Below are 21,930 nucleotides of genomic sequence, written 5' to 3' on the forward strand. Positions count from 1 at the left end.
TATTGAAATGTTTTTATTTACATTTTCTACATCAAACTTTTTCCACATGACCTGTGATAAACAATAATGTACACTTCTGATCCCAGACACGCTCATCCATGACTCGTCTAATTTAATTGTACTACTTTAACCTCTTTCCTGGAGCATCACTGAGTATTATTGTAATTCTTCCTTAAATATTAACAACCTCGAAATTATTTCTTATAAACCAACTGGATGGTGCAACCTTCCATCATTTAAATAGTCAGGATTTACTGCATAATAACATGACATGAACATTTAATAAGCTTTCATTACATCAGTTCTCTTAACATGTAACAGCCACACCAGTAAAAGCACAAGCCCTTTATAATCTGGGATGACACATTTTTCTCTGTAGGGTTTGATGAATGCAGATACGTTTACTGCATTTACTAGTTAAGATAGAAAATGTTACAGCACCAGACAAATGGAAATAGGTGAATTTTCTAATTCTGTTGGTCGTGATTCCAGACTTGTGCGGTATACTGTGTGGTATGTTGGCAGATAGAAGAAAGCATAATACATTAAAAAAAAATTTAAAAAGTAAAATGCCAGGACAAAATCTAAATATGATGTGGCCTTACAAGTGATACAAATAAGTAGCTCTGAACAAATGTGAAAAAAATGGTTTTTTTTTTATCAGTATTCTTTCAAAACTATAATTTTACAGCGTCTGTCTATATATTATTTACTTTGCAATATATATATTTACACACCTGTGACTTATGTATAGAATACATTTTCATTTTTTCCATAAACTTCATATTAAATTCCTGCATCTTCATCACGCTCCCATAAAAGCACACTAATTATATGTGGCGGGCATCAAGAAACGAAGAGATCAGACATCAGATTAACAATGTCAAGTATTTGGTACTTAACTGTGTGCCAAAGTTAATTGTGTGCATGTGTCAGCCTAATTACATGCAGAATTAATTTCAATGACTGACTAATCTTTATAATCAGTTCACTTTTAGTCTATCATTATAGTGGCAGACCATTAAAACCTTGAATGGCCTATAATCTTTAAAAAAAAAATAACAATCCATTTTAATTCTAAAGAACTTCATTTTATCCAGTATCGCACATGGGCATAGTGTTCATGGTTCAGTGACCCATAATTTATACACAATATAATATAACCGTTTGATAATTTGGAAATCTGAAGATCTCAAGTACATCAAGGCTTCAAGTAATGTTTTCCTGAACTTGTCAGGAATCCAATTCAAATTCTCAGGTAAAAAGTTTTATAGTCTGGAAATACACCAAAAGAAATTCCTATTCCAAATGGATAATTAGACTATCAGCAAGTGACAATCACAAGAATCTATCACCATGATCACTCTTGCTAACTAGCCCTTACTAGCTTTATTTTTTGCACTTTACACAGTTTCCCAATTTAATCCACCTTCTTGCGCAGGATAACGTAGATGGTACCATTGATTAGCGTGAGCAGCCAGCCAAACCAAGCCATGATATATGACCAGCCATACCAGCCATCTTTCTCTTCTCTGTGGAAATGATCCGTGTAGACTGACAGAGCGACCATAATACAGAAGCCTGGAAAGAAAATAACAGGTCCTTGTTTAGAGACAACTGAAGGCAAACTGATTAATAGAGCTATTTAAATATAGGGGATTAAAAATAAGGGATAGATAGGTGACCACCATAGGCCTGAAACTGAAACTGCAGTTGTCAGTAGGTATGTTTGGGAAATACATGCTATTATTCCTAATCAGGAATAACTATTTAACATTCACTTTAATCTGTGATCCTGAATGCTCTTGATCTGTTATCATTTTCTTGATTCTGACAGCATTCCAATGCCTACTGCAGGAAGAAAAATAAAACATCTTGATACCACCACCATGCTTCACTGTAGTGAAAGCAGCTTCCGGTTTACTCCAGATGTTAGCGTTTGGCTTTAGTGGACCAGTGAATCTTCTTAGTGGACCAGTTTCTCATGGTTTGAAAGTCCTTAAAGCACATTTTAAGAAGTAAGCTCTCATGTGCTATTTACTAATGTGTAGAAGATCCTTCTCCTGTTTGGCTGAGATTAGGAACTGTCTCAATAGTAAAATATACATAATTCTTACATTTATATGTGTAAATGTGTTTATTATTCATTTTTTTCATTACGGAACAAAATGTTATTTATAAATACAACCACATAAATAGGTATCCTTACATGACATAAGCTGCAGAACTCCAGCGATTGTAAACCTCTTTCCTTTCCCCAGCATAAACAGTTGAAATAAGAAAACACAAAGGGAGATGACTGAAAAGAGGCAGGCCAATACTGCAAAGGCCTGCACTGCCTGCAAGTAATCTAGAAAAAAACAACCCAAAAACTCAATTAAAGCACATTCTTCTGCCTGTAGTTAGTTTGTTATGAGCTTGGTTTTGGTCCTTGAACAAGATATTTACAGATACTGCAGAAAAACCGTCCTCGTTTTAAATAGCTTCATGCTTGGCTCACCTTTTCTGTAAGATGTCGGTATGTCCATGTATACCCAGACATCATCATTTCTCTCCATCACCCATCTCCCCCACAGGTCTGTGTACATGGTTCTTGTAAACCACCAAGCCTAGAAACAAAGATAATACAAGATCTCAAATTCAATCTAAATAAGGATCCTGAAAAGGATCCTCTATTAGAAAAGCAGAACTGTTAGGAACTAGGAAATAAAAAATTTCCAAACTATCCAAAATCCCTTTAGCTTAAAAGGCAACTCACAATGTATACTGTTTAACAGGAGGAAAGAGTAAGCTTATTTGTGTACTAAATCTTATCACTGCTTTCCTCCCAAGTTGTAAAAATTACAAACAGCTACTTTAAGTTGTCTTTAGAGAACTAAACATTCTACTGACAAAAAATGATAGGTCATGCATATTCTAAAAATATAATGCACATATTAAAGGAACTTACATCGTCAATAGTAGCCCAAAAAAGTAAAAAGATAGTTGTGAGATGAAGGGTGCAAAGTCCAATCAAAGCTTTCAACATACTCTTAGAGGATGACGTGGAGTTTTAACCTGCAATATTTAAAACATGGCAGTTATATAATACAAGACTAATACAATTATAATGCTAAAATCATTCACAGTTATTGAGGAGGACATCAGGAATAGGTAAATTACAAGCAAATTCAGAACTCTCTCTCTCACACACACACACACACACACACACACACACACACACACACACATTTTTATTATCCATGTGCTAATTAATTAATGTATTTAATGCTTACACCTAAATCTAACCTTAACCACAATCCCAGCATCTATATTATAATGATTAATCTTAGTCTCAATATCAATGTAGTGTTAATATACACAAAAATGAAAAGCTGACCCTCGTTCACGTCATTGTCCTGGACAAACATATTTATGATCATAACCTTTTTATTTTATTTTACCTATCTGTCAGCTTTTCTCAGTGGATGATCTCCCCACAACAATAAAGGGATGTTCCTTGTGTTTTTAATCAGCTTTTGAGCAATTAGAAAAGCACACCAGAAGCATCAGAAACACGTTATAAACACATATAACCTGACCATCCAAAGGCATTAAACACACACAATTATTGCGACGTCACGGGATTTGACAGCCTAATGCATGCAGATTTTAATACAGATTAGTGAAGTCTTTACATCACCCTAGGCACGATCTCCGTTTTTCTGAGTTTTGCACTGCTTTGAAATCACAATCACATCACCTTAAAACACCGCTATTAATAAATGTGGCTCCGACACGCGCCTGTGGGCAGCAGATTAATGTAAACGTTATCAAAACGTTACCTGCGTGAGATTTACGCACTGAAAATATTTCTTGTTTTTATTTGTTGGGAATCCAACATCTCAGAAAAAGTCTCGCATCTCAGCACATCACATCGGTCGCTCTGTCCTTCCTGCAACCCTCCCTACCTCCCTCCCTCCCGTCCCGTTTGCTGCAGTGTTAACCCCACCCTTACAAATGCCTACGTCTGTCCCAAACCGCATACTTCTCTACTAAACAGTATGCACTAACAGTATGCACAAATAGTATGCACTAACAGTATACACTAATAGTATGCACAAATAGTATGCACTAACAGTATACACTAATAGTATGCACTAATAGTATGCACTAACAGTATGCACTAACAGTATGGACTAACTATGTGCACTAACAATATATGCACTAAAAGTATATGCACTAACACTATGCACTAAAAGTATATGCACTAACAGTATGCACTAAAAGTATATGCACTAACAGTATGAACACTAACAGTATATGCACTAACAGTATATGCACTAATAGTATAATGCACTAACAGTTGCACTAATAGTATGCACTAACAGTATGCATTAACAGTATATGCACTAACAGTATATGCACTAACAGTATAATGCACTAACAGTATGCGCACTAACAGTATATGCACTAACAGTATATGCACTAACAGTATAATGCACTAACAGTATGCGCACTAACAGTATATGCACTAACAGTATATGCACTAACAGTTGCACTAATAGTATGCACTAACAGTATGCAGTAACAGTATATACACTAATAGTATGCACTAACAGTATGCACTAACAGAATGCGCACTAACAGTATATGCACTAACAGTATGCGCACTAACAGTATGCACTAATAGTATGCACTAACAGTATATGCACTAATAGTATAATGCACTAACAGTATACACTAATAGTATGCACTAACAGTATGCGTACTAAGAGTATGCACTAACAGTATATGCACTAATAGTATAATGCACTAGCAGTATACACTAACAGTATATGCACTAATAGTATGCACTAATAGAATATGCACTACAGTATGCACTAACAGTATGCACTAACAGTATGCACTAATAGTATGCACTAACAGTATATGCACTAACAGTATGGTCCAGTGAAGTTTCCCATGATGCAAAAATTAATCCAGATGATGTTACATTCTTACATGGCCACTAAGATTCACTTTGTAAGCCACATAGAAGTGGATTAAATTAGTTTTCACACTTTTTGGTGCAATCCAGAGAAGAGGTGGCGTTTAGGGAACAAGATCAGTGGATCATGGTGAGGAAATAGGATAATATAGGACAACATAACATATGTGATAAAAGTTTTGTCATTAATTAATAGTGAAAAGGGGAAGATGGTGGAAAAAAGCTGAGAAAGGCAGCTGGATAATCATCACACACAGCAGAACAGGGTGAACCTGAAAAAATAGTAATGAACAGTCTTTTCATAAGCATTAGAAACAGACAATCTGATGTTACATGTCAAATAAGACCAGGAAGGACATCAGGCTGAGGAAAATCTGACGACCTGATCTGATACCATATGTATTTACCATCTCAGACACTGTAGTAAAGTTAGAGTGGAACATCAATAATAGGGCTTGTTTTCATTCCCGAAAACCTTCTTTTCAACCAACGGAATTTGTACTAAGCAAAGAAATCTATGCATGTTACACTATATCAAGGTATGACCAGCTAGAATTGCATACATAGCTTTTTAAAGAATAATAGTGACTGCCTATCATGCTACATTCATTTGTTTAGGTTGACCAAGCTTGCTGTGTGATTTTCCTTAGGAATATCAGAAAGAAAATGTATTTGTTTCTACGTCTCTGGTTAATAGCTTTTGGTAATGTTTGAAGTTCCTCTCTGATCCTCTGTGTTAAAGATGCAGAAAATGTCATCAGGATGGTCTCAGAACAGTGTATAATCTCATAACATACCAAGTTCAGCTGACATACTGTGCTCTCCATCTTAAGAGTGAGCTGGTGATCTACTTCTAATATTTGGGGGAATCTGAAGATTCATAAGTCACAGAATAAACATCAGCGTCTAAAGGGCCACACTGGTCTCCTGGCTCCTGAGTCATCGTTGTCAGTACATACAACTAAATGGTGTATGTAATAAAGAACAGAAGATAACACAGAGTAAACAAAACTTGTCAGAATGTGCACAATTATTCATTCATTCATATTCTACCACTTATCTGAACTACCTCGGGTCACGGGGAGCCTGTGCCTATCTCAGGCGTCATTGGGCATCAAGGCAGGATACACCCTGGACGGAGTGCCAACCCATCGCAGGGCACACACACACTCTAATTCACACTCTACGGACAATTCTTCCAGAGATGCCAATCAACCTACCATGTATGTCTTTGGACCGGGGGAGGAAACCGGAGTACCCGGAGGAAACCCCTGAGGCACGGGGAGAACATGCAAACTCCACACACACAAGGCGGAGGCGGGAATTGAACCCCCAACCCTGGAGGTGTGAGGCGAACGTGCTAACCACTAAGCCACCGTGACCCCGTGCACAATTATAAGAACTATTAATTAATATTAATTGTTCATTTATGTTTTATTTATTTAGTTTACTATTCTGCCCTATTCCTAAAGCAGGATTTACAAGTGAGTTGAATAATATAAGCATTAAGTGATCCATTGGCCTCTTGTTCATATTTGGCTTAAGTTATCTACCTGCATACTAAAATACTCCTTGGAGCGACACCCATGGACGAGGGCGCATAAGTACCCCTTGGTCTCCACACTCATGGCGCTTTAAATGACGTCGCTGATTGATTTTTAACAGATGCAGGTGTCAATGAGTTTGCTGTTTTAGATGATTTGACTCGAGCAAACGGCTAGCATACACGTGAGTGAAACACACAGGCGATGTCTTGTCAACTACAGTCAAGAATTACAGCAATTCTCATTTTAACATCTTCGTTATCTCTCTTTTTAACAACACATGGCTCTGTTTTTGACCGAACCCAGAGCGTACGGATAGATAGAAAGTTACAAAAAGAGAGCAAACCCAGAGGAGAAGATCAGGTTAATTCTGAAATAACTGAGCAGCAGTCAGTCGCAGCTAATTCGGAAACTCAAAGTCGTTGGTCTTCTCAAAATAGACACGCAATCGTGGATGAAACCGAGAACTTCAACCGCTACACTTCCTCGTCAGCCATCCGTCAGTCCGACGACACCTACATGTTAACATCAAAACAAGGTGGAAAAGATCTGTTTCTCTCCAACTCTCCAGGTACTGATAGAATATCCTGTGTTTAAGTAATGCACAATTAAATAGTTTGTGACACTGAAAGCACAAATTTATAAGATTTATAAGATCTTAAATATAAGATTTTGGACTTCCACTAAGAGGAGGGCGACTCTGTGAGGGTCCTGAGGCATCTAGAGATGTTCCAGCTCCAGTTACACTCTGCTATACTAAAGAGGAGATGCCAACTCCATGTGGTCTTTTAGGACAACAATCTCTTCATCAATACAACATTTATCAGACTGTATATTTACTGTATAATCACACCCTCCAGTGTCACCCATATGACGATGAGGTTCCCCTTTGTGTCTGGTTCCTCTCAAGGTTTCTTTCTTTAGCATTCAAGGGAACTTTTCCTCACCTGGGTCACCTCAGACTTGCTCATTGGGGATAAATACAAACACATTTAAATATATCTAATTATTCTTGAATATTTGTATTATATTAATCTTTATATTATTCTTTATATGAACCTTTTGTTTTATGTTTATGTTCTGTAGAGCTGCTTTGAGACAATGTCAATTGTTAAAAGTGCTATACAAATAAATTTGAATTGAATTGAATTGAACATATATTTGTGTAGGTTTTGATGGTCAGGCAGTCCAAGGAAAAGTAAACCTTTCTTCCACGCTTATTACTGAAGAATGGTTACAAATGAGACCACAGGTGCAATGTTCACCTGCTGCTATAATCCTAACAGCTAAAGGATGGAATTACGTACACCTTCTTGTTGACCGAGGTTGGACTATAATTCACCTTAATGATTAAGACAAATATTTTGCATTGTGTAAAGTTTACACTGAATTAAGTCCTGTATCTCACTCTCTTTAGTTGGGGCTTCCCCAGTGTCACTACTTCACCTGCCCTCTCACTGTAAGTACAATGTGAGAGCGACATGGAGAGACCTAGTTCTGATCGCTCCATATGATGGTTGCTATGTCTTACAGCAGGTACAATTGTAGTTGAATTTCCTATTTGTGTGTTGACACCAATTTGTGAACATTTTGTATGTTGGATGGTTGGATGGCTTCTTGTATGCATAATTATTTGTTTAGAGTGTCTGTTAGTTTTAAGATATCACATGAGGTTAATTCTACTGTCTGAACAGTGGTTTTCTCTGGTCCTTCAGAATGGAAGTTATGTTTTACCGCTGCTGTGGTGGGGAATGCCTCTGAGTATATCCTGTCCCATGACTCTTTCTTCTGCTCCTGCTACTCCATCTGGCTTCTGCTCGAACCAGGGAATAACCCTTATGATCGATAGGTCTCTGAGAAGTATAGGAAGGTATAGCATCAAAGGTGAGAGAGCGTGTTGTTCAAGTGGTGTTTAGAAGTGAACTGTTATTTGGTTCCTTCAATCAATGGGTTACAGGATGTGCTGTCACACTGAAGTATGTTGAGGTTTAGTTATCTGTCTGGCTGATAACACTAAAATATCAGTAACAAAGAACTGAATATAATTTATTTGTACCACTTTGTGTAGTTTTATGTGACAGATAACCAAGCTCATTTAATTAAATTAAATCCAGCAATCGAAATTTACATTTTAAGTACTTTTAGAAAATGTATCATGGTCTGACTTATATTACAAATATAACTGCTTTTGCTGTTTAAAACTATGCTCATGTATTATTTCATACTCCATTCATTTGATTCTCATTTGCTTCATAGTAAATGAGGAGTGGGTGCCACTTGTATCCGGAACATGTGCTTATCTATTGGACTCGGCAACAGTAAACCTGATCCTCTTCATTCCTTTTACAGTGCAATGTGCTACGGTAGGCTTCTCAGACTTAATGAAAGAGGGGCATCTGGTGCATTTTACAGATTTATACAGTAGATCTGATGAATGATTGTCTCTTAAAAGTAAATGCAATTACATATACGTCATATGACCAGAATTCAAAACTGCCAACCTTTTCCTCAGTGTTTGTTCATAATTTTGTCTTTCATCAGGATGGAGGCAGCAATCTTAATATCCTCTTGGATGAGAAAATGTATACTCTTTCTTGTCAGCCTCATTACTATCTGCCATACTACCCTCAGTATAATCCCTCTGCACCATACTTTCGGATTATCCCACTTGACCCTTCTCTCACTAAACAAGCAATACCTAAACCACACATGGTGCCTGAAATCACCAACTTGGAACACCCCCAGCAACATATATTGCTCTCCTCTGAGCAATCCCCAGATGCTACCACAGGAGAAACCATACAGCATCCTCAGCACCCATCTTTAGGGTCATATGATGTTTCTCATGTGCCTATTCAAGTGCGTTCTTCTGAAATTCCCACAACAAGAAGTACCAAAATAAAAATCTCCCCTTTTCAGCCCCCCTCTGGGAATTTGCAGCTGAGCATGCCTATGGTATACCCCCCTTATCAACATTTTGCTCATCCCGTATACCCTTACTACCATAATTTTCATAATCAAAAACTCATTCCTCCACATTCACATATACCTAAACATAAACAGGCACTAAACCAGACTCCAAAGCCTCAGATGGGACTGTGGCCTCAGACAGGAGCCTGGCTTCAGATGCTTCAGCTACCTCATGTGCCCCAGAATCCTCAACCTCAACCTCTTCAGATGCTTCAGCTTACTCAGATGCCTCAACTGCCTCAGGTGCCCCAGATGCCTCAACTGCCTCAGGTGCCCCAGATGCCTCAACTGCCTCAGGTGCCCCAGGTGCCTCAACTGCCTCAGGTGCCCCAGAAGCCTCAACTGCCTCAGGTGCCCCAGAAGCCTCAATTGCCTCAGGTGCCCCAGATGCCTCAACATCCTATATTACCAGTGCTGGCAAATGATTCTTCCCAGTTGCTTCCAGCACTCACCTGCAAAGGGGATCATTTGAGAGCATCTCTCCCCTCAACAAAAATTAATTCCGTCAAAGTCAAAGGTAAAATGTGATTTCTTTTTTATTGGAAGTTGTCATTGTACTGAATGGAGCCTTATTAGTCATCATAAAACAAGATGTCCCTTTAAAGGACAAAGAATTAGTGACAATGCAGGTATTGTTAGTTGGCAAATTCAGATTCAAGTTCCTGTATGACTCAACTAAATTTGACTCAATTGTAACTTGTGTTGGGCAACTTGGTTCCTATTTCTTCTACATAGTACCCTTCATTTTGAATTTTCTCTTTATATACAATGCATTGTAGAAGTATTCATCCCCTTTAAAAGTAGCCACATTTTTCTGGATTACAAATGACACTTACACAGATAGCATTATTATTGCAAGCCAATATATTCTTAAAGTAAATTACATACAGTTGAAATTCATTCTTTTTCAGTAGATCTTTTAAGAGATTTAATAACAGAAAAATGCTACAATAAGTATACAATCCTTGTATAAGCCTTTTGCTTTCAGTTTCTTCAGGTTGGTTGGATGAAGTTGACTGTAATTTCCAAACAGTGCTACATATTCTCAATGTGACTTTAACTCTTCTGTGGTAGAACATTTCACCTTTTTGTTTTTAAGCAGTCCTTGTGTTTGAGACTAATGTCCTGTTGAAAGGTGAAGTTTCTTTGAATCTTTAGGTTTAGCAGACTGTAGCAGGTTCTTTTTTTAATAGTTTGCTCCATCCATTCTCCCTTGCTTTTTGACAAGATTCTCAGGTTCTGAGAAAAAAAAATATCTCGAGTATGGTGCTGCCACCACCATACTTCAATCTAGATTGATCGAGGTACAGCCTGTTAGGTGGTTGTGTTGCATCATAAACAGCGCTTTGAAAATTGACCAAATACAGTACCCTCAGTATCTTGGTTGCATCATACAAAAAACACATCTTTATTGGGTCACCCTTGCACATCCAATATGACACGTCTTGAGCAATGATTTCTTTCTAGTCACCCTTTCATATAGACCTCAGTTATGCAGATCTCTTGAAGTGGTTGTCTTATGCACTTTCAGCCACTGTATTCTTTATTCCTTCAGTGTTCTGAGTTTTGAGAGAGGGCCTTGTCTAGGTAGTGTTTTGGTGGTCTAATGCAACTTCTACTTGTTCACTATTTATCTAACAGTGCTTACTGGAAAGTCCAACCACTTAGAAATGTGGTGTAAATTTATATTGAAAATTATTTTATGAAATTGTATTACCATATCTTTAACTTCCTTAAAATGCTTGTTAGAAAATAGTCCAGAAAATAGGTTTTTAATATTTGAGTTGAACTCCAGTTATAAGTCAGCATTGTCCTCGCTTAGTTATAACCTTCCATGGGGTGCTTCCAGAACTTAACAGTATTTATCAGTACTTTCACTTGCCCATATTTAACACAGACCTGAATTCATCCATCTTTGTGGTTATAGATGTGAAGAGGAAGGTTTGGGTGCCGGTGTCTTCTACTCCAGCACACTGTAGATATTCACTGCAGCCTAAAGGCAAAAGTGTGGTTTTCTCCTCCCCTCTTCCTGCCTGTCACTCATATACATTGGTAAGAAAATGCGTTGGTATCTACAGTATAATTCCACATATCTTAAAGGCCCTCCCATTGTAAAATGTCTGTGAATCCTGGTTTTAGGCTTACAGATATCTAGTGTTTAATTGCACGAGGCCCAGTTTGTTGGGAGATATTTTTAAAATACCATGAAAGTCTTAATTGGTCCCACTTTAGGAAGCCTTGAAGGTTTTATGAGAATCCTATAGGATCTTTCAGAGAGAGTTTATTCATTATATCGTTGCTTTTGTCTGTTTTTGAGTAACTAGTTCTACTTGCTTTTGATATACCATTTGTACTGAACATATCTAAAATAATCCCTTTCCATTCTGCAGTCCCCATTGCTACTCTCTCTTTCTCTGAAGTTCTGGGATTCTGCAATATCGAAACACCGTGCCTTAAGACTTCAGTGTCCCTACAATTCAACCTCTCCAACTATGACAGACTCCTTTACAACCATCCAGCCTTCCCAACCCCAGAAACTCTTAGGCATGTATTTCAAGCCATCAAAGCCTGAAGACTCGCATCTCCAGCGTCAAAATTCTAGTGTTCCATTTTTGGCCAAACCGACAGCAGCTTCTTTTCAGATGTCCAAAGATACAAAGCCAACTTCTTGGCCATCTAAGCTCACCTGGACAACCCAAAGCACACCCTTGGCATCTCTCATGCATCAACCACAAGTCTCATGCCACTCTAAAGATATGAGTGTCACATTTCCTCCAGGACCAATCTCAGGCCTCACAGTTAAATGTGAGTGTTTACTTGCTAGTTTGGTTAGTTTTGTTGTATGGATTTTGAGCATCAAGCTCAGCTCAGTTTTTTTGTATATTTGTATCAAAATTTCTACATTTTGTGTTAAATTGAGCATCTGCATCCTTGACATTTATTCAGTTCTGATGCATTCTTGGATTTTTATTATTATTATTATAATTAGTATTATTATTATTATTATTATTATTATTATTAATGGGAAGTTATTTATTATTCATTAAAACTTCAGAAATCTGACACCCATTACAGGTTTCCTAAACTTTCAGGTAAATCTTTTTATGGAACTGTTTAATTGTTGCTGACTAATAATGTAATGTAATGATCCCCCCCCCCCCCCTTTTAAGCTCCTGTTGTTGGCATCAAGGGAGGTATAAAGGAAGTGCTGTTTGATGAAGCCCCAAGTCACTGTGGATACTTGATAAAAAAGAACCAAGATGGTGGTATTAACATTATCCTGCCCTACACATCCTGTCACATGGCTCATCAGGTTTATCTCCATACTGAGATATATAATTTGATTATATATTTGCTTGTCTAAGCAAAGAATATGGTTTATTTATTTATTTTTTTATACTTTTCAAAGAATGGAGAATACCGAATTTTGTTGAAGTATCATACAGCAGACGGTCATAGAAACGAGGCCTCCCTGTCATGCCAAGTTCCCATGAACCACGGTATGACATCTGAATCAGTGAATATAATGTAATCTGGATGGACAATTGCATATTAATGTCATATTTTTGTATTAATCTTGTGTTGTGTTAATCTGGTAAATTTTAGAGGGCTGAAATCAATTAAATAAATTGACACTAATGAAAATCTCTGTTTTTGAATTGCTCTCGCTCACTTTGCCACAAACATAAGCCTGTCATTGCTAATGTCCTATAGAATGCAGTCTGCTGTCTGAACAGCGGTTACCCTGCGGACCCAGCTCTGTTTCAGCATCTGAATGTCGTAATCTGGGTTGCTGTTACATCCCAGATTCTCAGACATGCTACTACCCTATGGATGGTGAGTTCACCTGGATGTAATTCAGGCAGATCATTCTAATCGAAGTGTCTTTTTTGTTTATACGCGTTTTCTTTCCTTGGCAGAATGCACATCCGATCGGCATTTCGTCTTCTCCGTCCCTGCCTCACTCACAGAACCACCCCTTTCACCTGCCCTGTTGGCTGCAGCTGGGAACCGCTCCTGCACTCCTCAGAGGGTGGTGGCAGACACTGCCCTCTTTAAGATCCCGTTGGATGACTGTGGTGCTCACAGATATGTGTGTGCAATTGTTGTTTCCTATCTTTTATGGAACTTTTAATTGAATGTATTTAATATTCTACTCAGACAAAGCCTGCATTGAGCATTACCTGTTTTGGGTAGAATTTTTGCTATCTTCTATGCTTGGTATACTTGACAGGCAAGTATGAAATCTGTCTTATGGTGCAAAAATTTATTTTAGGAAGTGGGTAACACTGTGATCTATATGCTGGAGATCTTGAACACTTTGCACTCTGTTACTCTCAACTACGGAACCATAACCAGAGATTCACCATTTAGGTACATATCCATCAGCATGGAGTTCCGTGCTTGCAAAACACTCATCTTAGCAAATATACTCATACCTAAATGTGCATATAAATACTGTACTAAATATGACATTGACTAAATTATTTCTTGATTGATTGGTCAGGTTGTTGGTTGAGTGTCGGTATTTGCCTGGCACTGTGGCGAGTGTGGGTTACCTGGTTAAAAGCCCATCACTCGGCCCATCCATTCAGGCCCAGGGAGTGTTTGGTGTTCAGCTCAGGATTGCAAAAGGTCAGTTTCTTACACACACTTGCAGCATGAGTCCTGCAAATACAGTTCTTAAGAATGAGAGTTGACACCTGATTAAAGTTGGCAATTGGTAAATACAATCGGGTGTCACTGAAATGAGATCACATCTCTTGGACTTTGGCCTTCTGTCTGTATGCTATGACCCCAAGATATTGCCACCACATCCTGTAAGTTCTGAGGTAAGGTCTCCATGGATCGGACTTGTTTGTCCAGCATATTTCACAGCTGATCAGTTGGATTGAGACCTGAAGAACTTGGTCAACACCTTGAACTTTGTCATGTCCTTCAAACAATTGAACTATTTTTTTTAAACAATTTTTGCTGTGTGTCAGGGAGCATTATCCTGCTGAGAATTAGGAAATAGTCATATACTGTAGACTAATATTTAGGTAGTTGATTCCTGTTTACATAAAAACTGTACAAAATTCCTGCTAACATTTTGTAATAGATGCTAGACTGTTACTAGATCATGTGCTAAACAAAAGCTTTTAAAGCAGTATATAGCAGTAAAACTTGTATGCTTTGCTATCCAGAAACAATGATAATGAACAAACTATCATTCTCTATATTTACTAACAATACTCAAAAGTGAACTAAAGAAACATTTAGTACAAATATTTAAGGGTGAATGGAAACTAATAGTAAATCCTCACTTATTTAAACCTCTGACAAATGTGTGATGGTTTGCTACAGTAGGAATAGATAACTAGCTGATTTACTTCAATACAGCACAGAATATAAGGAGAAATTCCCATGTGTTTGTCGAGCGGAATCTCTTCAGAATTATTCTACGCTTCAGGATCACTAATCATTTTAAACAAAAAGTTTTAAATGTACTTTTGAGAAAACTACTTAAGATTTAGGAGTACGTTTGAGAGATGTGTTTGAGAAGTTCAACATTCATTGTTTACAGAATTTATAGTCTTTTTGTTTTTGTAAATCATCCTAGACCAGCAATACAGTAGCTACTACCCACAATATCACCGGCCCCTGCGCAAGCTGCTGGGGAAACCCCTTTACCTGGAAGTGCGTCTGCTGAACCCTTTAGACCCCAGCATGGTGCTATTGGTGCATTACTGTGTGGCGTACCCTCGATCAGCACATTCAGCATGGGTCCTCATCTATGATGGGTATTGTCCAGATAAACATAAGATTCTCTCTGACTGATTTGCTTTCTGCTTAGACTTATTAAAGCTATTGTTTTAATGTGCAAATCTTGGGCTTAATCAAGTAAAAAAAAATTTTTTTAATTGGATTCACTGGAGAGACCGAGAACTCTACATGTAGCCAATAATTACGCTGCTGTCTGTACATCCTATATCCTTTTTCTCCTCTACAGTTGCCCGAACCCCCTTGATGTCACACCATCCCATGAACCCCCTGCCGCTCCTCCAGAAGGACTGGCCAATAACGTGAGGCGATTCACTGTCAGTACTTTCCAGTTCCTGGAAAACAGTAGGAAGGAAATGACAGCTGGTGGTGAGGAGGAGGGAGAGGAGGAAGAGGTAAAACCCAACCACTTTGACTACACTGTGTAAATATAGTTTGAACAGTCTTAGAGTTGATGGGATGGATGTATTAGAAATCTTCACAGGTATTAATTATATATAAACTTGCACAGCACCTGGGTGTCTCGAAGATCTCGAACACAACCTTTTAACTATTAGTCCAGCATCATCTGTCTCAGAATTGAGCTGCACTTCAAATATATAAAAAACATTACACGAGGAAAGTTCCTTATTAAAATGGACTAATATATTAGTTTATTACTTCAAGGCGCTATTCAGATAAGATTCCGTTTCGTCCCTTCCCAGGTCTATTTTATGTGCGCCACTGAGGTGTGTTTACCCTCTGAAGGTCCATGTGTAGAGGGCTGTATTGGTCGTGAGTACCTGACATTTCCTCATTAGCTCACTTCCAGTGAGATTTTTACTGCATACAAAAATGTTTTTCATATTCACTAAAATGCAACTAAAAGTTTTTTCTTTTGAATTTTTAGATTCCCCATCAGTGAAGTCCTGAGCTTCATACAAAACAGTTGATATCACTCACTAGGCTTAGAATAACTACTTGGTGCATCAAAAAAATAAAGGTTAAAAAAAAAGTGGGGCTTGTCTTTTTTATTATTATTATTATTATTATTATTATTATTATTATTATTAATTACGTCAGTGATCTGCAAACCAAGTCACTTTATCTGATGATAAATGTTTATTTTCATAAAGTGGCAAATATTTACAAGAAGAATTTACAAGACATGCAGGGGCTCAGCTGAAGGGTCTGTAGTGCTTTCTGCTGTGTGTGATTAGATTAGAGCTCTGGCTAAAGGCTTTCCCACACACCCTGCACACGTGTGGCTTCTCTCCTTTAAGGAAAAAGAAAAGAAAACAAGACATTAATTTTTGGCTTACTCCATGATCAGAGTGGTTCAAGCTGAAATATAGGCTACAGTAAGTTAATCATCCACTCTTTTTACAATTATGATCAGAAGAAAAGCATCTCAAGACACACAACATGCCAAAAAATTGACACAGAAGACCATCTCAGGATCCATTCGTTTTTGCCAAGGACACAGGAATCTGAAGCTACAGTGGACACAGGACACAAACTACAGCTGAAGACTGGAAGACCAAATATATAGTTTTGTGGTACTGTAGCTTGTGTTCACTGTAGCTTCAGTTTCCATCTGTGACCAACAACCATGCAACAAATTTACTGATTATTACTGATTATTATTTATTTATTTATTTTTTTATGTCTAAGATAAACTATAGCACTTTGCCTGTATCTGCAAGGCTTTATGAATTTATATTATTTACATTTATGGCTTTTGGTAGATGGTCTTATCCAGCGTGACTTACAGAAGTGCTTCTGAAGTCTCTATTAATAAATACATCCTGAGACTGGTTCACTAGGTCACAGACTAAGAATAGGATCAGTCTAAAAGGGATAATACAGCAAGATTATGCATTGCACTGTTGCCAAAGTGGCTTATACGATAAAATGATCTGAATAAGCAGGTGTATGTAGATGTTTGTTTTAAAGTGAATTAAATATAAATCTAAATATTTCAAAGAGGTGTGTAAATTGGTGTGTAGACTTCCTATCTGTGTAAGGTCTTACCCGTGTGAATAAAGGTGTGTTTCTTCATGTCTGATTTCTGGTGGAATCTCTTGCCGCAGTACTGGCAGGGATACGGCCTTGTGTTCGAGTGGATCAGCAGATGTGTGGAGAGAGTGGAAGAGCGTTTAAACAGCTTCCCACACACGGTACACTCGAACGTTCGCTCCTGAAACGTTCACACGCGGTTAGACTTATAGTTCCGTTCATCAGCAGTAATCTTTCAGTAAATTATTTGATCGTACACATCAGAATAATGCTGTTCACTCGATCGGAAGTGTTAAATAATGTTCAAGATGATTACGAAAATGTGTTCTGATGAAAGACAATTATTGATAGGGCTTCTTAAAGATTCTGCAGTAAAGGATTTCTAACTGACAGAACGTGTTACTTACATCCAGGTGACTCTATTTATGGCCTGACTCCATTTTGAGTCAGTTTTTTTTTTTGTGTGTGTGTGTTTACCTCAAATTATTTAACGCCCTGAAGATATAGAACTAATGTGCAACTTATTTCACCACAATATATCATTTATTTTACTTTGTAGGACCTTGTGCAATTTCTGTTTTTGACAGACTGATGAAATGACTTCTCAAGAATGCAAAATGACAAAAGTTTAAGCAATCTGTAATAACCTTTGTTCTGTGCGGAGTCACGGATTCGCTGCTGTTAATACAAACTATGGGTGGCTTGTGACCTTTGTGACACTTGTAATGATGGGCTTCCAGGTCAGAAAAGGTAAAGAAGTTCTGCAAAATTGAAAAGATGGATACAGAGCAAAAAAGTTTAGGAAGTAGGAAACAAAAGCAATGTATTGATATGAATTAAAACGGGAAAATGCCTTGTGGAAATGGCATCGGGCTTATTTACCTTGCCACATAACTGACAGTGTATGACAGGGGAGCTGATCCCTGAACAATCTCTGTCTTTGCTGCTAGACTTTGAGGCACTTCCCAGGTCCTGTTTATCCTCCGAGTTGCTGGCTTGAAAGTGATGCCAGGGTATCTGTGAGGGGAATTCACTTAAACCTATAATTTCTGTGAAGGAAAGAGAGAATTTATGTAAACTGTGTAACCTTATGCAAAATCATGTCTCATTAACCTGTACAGTACTATTACTATTATTATTATTATCATTACTATTAGCCTTATTGGCGTTTTAATTTAAAAAGAACAATATATGTTATGCTATCAGGATATGTTGTGTTATCAGGATTAGTGATCATTATATAATACCAAACATTAAGCAGAAGGGATTTATAACACTTTTAAAAAAAAAAAACTCATCTTAAATGTTAATGAATGAAGGAAAATCAGGTTAGGTCTCAAAAAGAGCATCTAATATTTACTTACCTGTTGTCCAGTCCTGGTTTGTCTTCATCTGATGTATAGATGAAGCCTCGAAATTTATCTCTGGCTCTTCTTGGGTTGCGGCACCTGTGCAGCCTGTTACACCCAAACAGGGCATGCAGTCTGTAGGAAGGGAAGATCGAGAGCCCGCCCTTCTACGCATTTTCACCAGGAAAGAACGAGGCATGATGTTCGGTATGCTGAACAGAAATGGTGGAAATGTAGATGAATCAGATTGCTAGAAAAAAAAAAAGAGTACATTCAAAACTGTTTCGGTTAGAAGGTGTTGAATAATTTTCTATAACAACAGCTCTGATAATAGTTCCAGCTGCATTACGGCAGACCTAATATGTTCATGTACATAGCCTCGTATATAGCAGACAGTTCACAACAACTAATTTGTGTATAATTGGTGATATGGTAAAGTCTTCCTAGATTGTGGATGATTGTTTCCCATTTTTACAGAGTCTCCAGTATCATCGCATTTTATTAGTCAGAAGTAAACTTCAGTAGAGGGAAGCTGCTATAATGTAAGGAATAAGAGGAACTAACACGTCTTGTAGATGTTCCACAACATTAAATATAAATGTAAATTCGAAAAACTTAAAGATGGCATTATTTTCTACTTTAAAAAAAATGCAAATGCAAATTATTGGCATCAACTGTTGTATAATAGGAATAAATGTTGTGATATGCTGTGATTGGAAAACAACCATCTTCAGAGGTTCAAATACCAAACAGCACACCACGTTGTATTTTATTTTATTTCTTTATTTCTACTTATTCCACATGAAACCAATCTTTACCACTAGGTGGGAGCAACAAACTCACTATTAGGGTTAAACACTCAATCATCACTTGCAGTTGTGTTGTGTTGTATATACAGCAAGTGTTTATATTGTTCAGCTGTGTTATAAGTGATGAATGTATGTATGTATAAAATGACTCCACTACAAAAAATTGTACTGGCATTAGAGTGAATTTATTTATTTAATAAAACAAATCCTGGACTTGTGAATTGTCTCGATCTATTCTAGTAGCATGAGGATGTGCTTTTGATAGAGACTACAAACCACTAGTGTATGTCATTTTGGATAAGTTTGTCTGCTCATTAGAGTAAATATAAATATGTAAGTAAAGTAAATGTAAATATGTTGCCGTGTTAATTCTCATTCAGCACATTTACCCAGCTCTAGCTCACTAAATAACGTTGTATAAACAGTTAGGAGTTTTTTGACAGTCACGTTTGAAATTCTTTTAAAGAAATTTCCCGAATCAGATCGCACGAAATGTCACACACATTTAGGTTCAGCACAGCATCAGCATTTCTAGCTTTTTCTTACTGCGATTAAAGGAAATCCCACACATCACCTTTGCTGTGTTAAATGTATAAATGCTTCCCATCAAATCAAATTTACTGAATTATTGTATGCTGGGCTGGGTCTGATACTTCAATTTTAACTGAGTAATTAAAGAAAAACTCAAACAAGAATGACGTACATGGTAAATAACAATTCTAATAGGTACTGATCAGATGTATTAGAAAAAATTTACATTTCATCCAATCGTCTAATCTAGTTTGCTGGAAACGTTCGCACTGAAACTGGACATAAATGGTGAATAAAAAAAATATATTATGCATTTAAGCTTTTACAGGAATTGGACATATATCTACAATACAGCAAACGACTATCCGAGGCCCTTGTCTGATTTTTAACTGGCTAAATAAATAAAACATATGTGACAATCTGCTCTTGTTAGTCTGTAGTATTCACAATATTCTGTTAAGATGCCATAAAGTTTTTTAAATGCATTTGTATTGAGAATATATATTGAAAAGGTTACACCTCATCAAAAAACCTCATCAAAAAACCCATTTGAATGCTCAAATGATCCTCCATTAGGAAACGTCAGATTAGATCTGGTTAAAAGGACCACTATGTTTTAACCTGCTGTAATAAAAGAGTCTCGGTTTGTCTGATTTGTCACATTAGTTCATCCAGCTCGGGCGGATGTCAGGGTGTCTGTGTGTGTCTGTGTGTGTCTGTCTGTTATACCCAGACGCAATGTACAGTCTGAGGGAAATGATACAAAACATACAACAGACGTGCAATAGATTTATGATAAACAATAATGGACATGTGGTACGCCTGAGCAAACGTGAATATCAGATCTTTCAAGAAGAAAAAAAGTGAAAATAAATAAATAAAAGTAGGGAAATGCAAAATCACCATGTGGAAGCCCCAAACAGATGATTTAGTGGGAAGTGGTTTCATTTAAAAGAACATAAAAAAAAAAATAAACACTTGTGAAGTGTTAAATTTGTTGTTTTGTTTTTAAGTAAAAGTAATCCGAATATTTTGGGTGTTCAAAACTGACTTTTATAGGTTTGAAATGCACGTATTTTTTAGAATAAAATAATTTCTAAAAGTCATCTGTACATAATAAATGTTTAAAAAATTAGACTAAGAATATATTACAATACAGCTGAAGCATTTGCAGAAAAGCGCTAGGATACATAAGCAGAATTTGGTGTATATGTGTGTATGTGTGTATACGGTTGTGTGTATTTATTTGTGTGTGTGTGTGTGTGTGTGAATAAGTGTGTGTCCATATATGTGTGTGTATATGTGTGTGTATATGTGTGTGTGTATGTGTGTGTGTGTGTATGTGTGTGTGTGTGTGTGTATAAATGTGTGTGGTTTAATTTGCAGGTGCAAGCCACCTACAGAAATTAAAGATATGCACATAAATGTACACACTAAAACATACTTGTATAATATTTACCTGTATATAATTATACAGATTTAGTTCACACTAAAATAAATTACATTTACATTTACTTATACTGAAAAGTTACTTAGTTATTTCAAACTTACCTGCTGATTTTTTTTTTCTTCTGTAATAAGTTTAGCAGATTTAGTAAAATTGTATTTTAATGTTTTTGACGGATTATAATGATGATGTTGTAGTTGTGAGTCTTTGCTGCGCCTCATCGACAATAAATCAGAGCGCTGGTGCGCGTGCATAAAACTGAAACCTGGCGAGGAAACGCTCGCGCTGAGTGCTGAGTGCTGAGCGACCGCAGACACGTCACTTCCGCTGACCTGCCGTTAGCTGTCAGAAATGAGCGCGAGAGGGTCTGAGAACCCGTTAGCTAAAAGTATAAGCACAACAGGAGTGAAGCTGTGGGTCTTTATTTTACAGGTTTTACTTAGTTACAGTGTAAAAAATAACTGCAGAGTATTAAACTAATTCAATTCATAAACTTACTAGCCTGCAAAACTGGTCCCTTGAAGTGAAAGTATTATTTCAAACCTTAACA

The 21,930-nt window shown here is 37.2% G+C and overlaps 3 protein-coding genes across 6 annotated transcripts; 1 reads left to right on the forward strand and 2 right to left on the reverse strand.

The window, feature by feature from the left end:
• Positions 1–54: 54 nt before the first annotated feature.
• Positions 55–3,938, reverse strand: emp1 (epithelial membrane protein 1). Of its 2 annotated transcripts, none has more exons than XM_060860802.1 (5): positions 3,844–3,886; positions 2,951–3,057; positions 2,501–2,609; positions 2,210–2,350; positions 55–1,581 (listed from the first exon to the last, which is right to left on the reverse strand). In XM_060860802.1, exons 2-5 carry the CDS (start codon positions 3,026–3,028, stop codon positions 1,421–1,423), a joined length of 489 nt encoding a protein of 162 aa, XP_060716785.1. In that variant the 5' UTR covers positions 3,029–3,057; positions 3,844–3,886; the 3' UTR covers positions 55–1,420. The 2 variants fall into 2 exon arrangements, with proteins under 2 accessions (XP_060716785.1, XP_060716784.1); XM_060860801.1 differs by having other exon boundaries at positions 56–1,581; positions 3,825–3,938.
• A 2,658-nt stretch (positions 3,939–6,596) lies between these two features.
• Positions 6,597–16,220, forward strand: LOC132839857 (uncharacterized). 2 transcript variants are annotated; one of them, XM_060861058.1, is made up of 19 exons: positions 6,597–7,084; positions 7,683–7,838; positions 7,931–8,049; positions 8,229–8,397; positions 8,770–8,876; positions 9,055–9,468; positions 9,577–10,000; positions 11,411–11,535; positions 11,874–12,288; positions 12,654–12,796; positions 12,893–12,983; positions 13,198–13,320; positions 13,404–13,576; positions 13,760–13,857; positions 13,991–14,118; positions 15,086–15,266; positions 15,476–15,641; positions 15,951–16,020; positions 16,136–16,220. In XM_060861058.1, exons 1-19 carry the CDS (start codon positions 6,718–6,720, stop codon positions 16,156–16,158), a joined length of 3,492 nt encoding a protein of 1,163 aa, XP_060717041.1. In that variant the 5' UTR covers positions 6,597–6,717; the 3' UTR covers positions 16,159–16,220. The 2 variants fall into 2 exon arrangements, with proteins under 2 accessions (XP_060717041.1, XP_060717040.1); XM_060861057.1 differs by having other exon boundaries at positions 9,055–10,000.
• Positions 16,221–16,328: 108 nt separating this feature from the next.
• On the reverse strand, positions 16,329–21,633 carry LOC132839408 (zinc finger protein Gfi-1b-like). 2 transcript variants are annotated; one of them, XM_060860367.1, is made up of 6 exons: positions 21,485–21,633; positions 18,609–18,843; positions 18,127–18,293; positions 17,892–18,005; positions 17,260–17,425; positions 16,329–16,501 (listed from the first exon to the last, which is right to left on the reverse strand). In XM_060860367.1, the coding sequence occupies exons 1-6, from the start codon at positions 21,599–21,601 to the stop codon at positions 16,404–16,406; spliced, it is 897 nt and encodes a 298-aa protein (XP_060716350.1). In that variant the 5' UTR covers positions 21,602–21,633; the 3' UTR covers positions 16,329–16,403. The 2 variants fall into 2 exon arrangements, with proteins under 2 accessions (XP_060716350.1, XP_060716351.1); XM_060860368.1 differs by having other exon boundaries at positions 18,609–18,805; positions 21,485–21,562.
• Positions 21,634–21,930: the final 297 nt, after the last annotated feature.

The sequence above is a fragment of the Tachysurus vachellii genome, chromosome 24 (genome assembly GCF_030014155.1).
Source record: "Tachysurus vachellii isolate PV-2020 chromosome 24, HZAU_Pvac_v1, whole genome shotgun sequence".
Taxonomy (NCBI): Eukaryota; Metazoa; Chordata; class Actinopteri; order Siluriformes; family Bagridae; genus Tachysurus; species Tachysurus vachellii.

What these genes read in the sequence shown, in the direction of transcription:
- LOC132839857 (XM_060861057.1), top strand. Translation starts at nt 6,718, where the DNA reads ATGTCTTGTCAACTACAGTCAAGAATTACAGCAATTCTCATTTTAACA. An exon ending in CCTGTCACATGGCTCATCAG is followed by an intron (nt 12,797 to 12,892) that starts GTTTATCTCCAT and finishes TACTTTTCAAAG; the next exon opens with AATGGAGAATACCGAATTTT. An exon ending in ATGCTACTACCCTATGGATG is followed by an intron (nt 13,321 to 13,403) that starts GTGAGTTCACCT and finishes TTTCCTTGGCAG; the next exon opens with AATGCACATCCGATCGGCAT.
- LOC132839408 (XM_060860367.1), bottom strand. Translation starts at nt 21,601, where the DNA reads ATGAGGCGCAGCAAAGACTCACAACTACAACATCATCATTATAATCCG. An exon ending in AAGAAAAAAAAAATCAGCAG is followed by an intron (nt 18,844 to 21,484) that starts GTAAGTTTGAAA and finishes TTTTTTTTCTAG; the next exon opens with CAATCTGATTCATCTACATT. An exon ending in AAACCAGGACTGGACAACAG is followed by an intron (nt 18,294 to 18,608) that starts GTAAGTAAATAT and finishes TTTCCTTCACAG; the next exon opens with AAATTATAGGTTTAAGTGAA.
- emp1 (XM_060860802.1), bottom strand. Translation starts at nt 3,028, where the DNA reads ATGTTGAAAGCTTTGATTGGACTTTGCACCCTTCATCTCACAACTATC. An exon ending in TTTGGGCTACTATTGACGAT is followed by an intron (nt 2,610 to 2,950) that starts GTAAGTTCCTTT and finishes CTTTGTTTCTAG; the next exon opens with GCTTGGTGGTTTACAAGAAC. An exon ending in ACCGACATCTTACAGAAAAG is followed by an intron (nt 2,351 to 2,500) that starts GTGAGCCAAGCA and finishes GTTTTTTTCTAG; the next exon opens with ATTACTTGCAGGCAGTGCAG.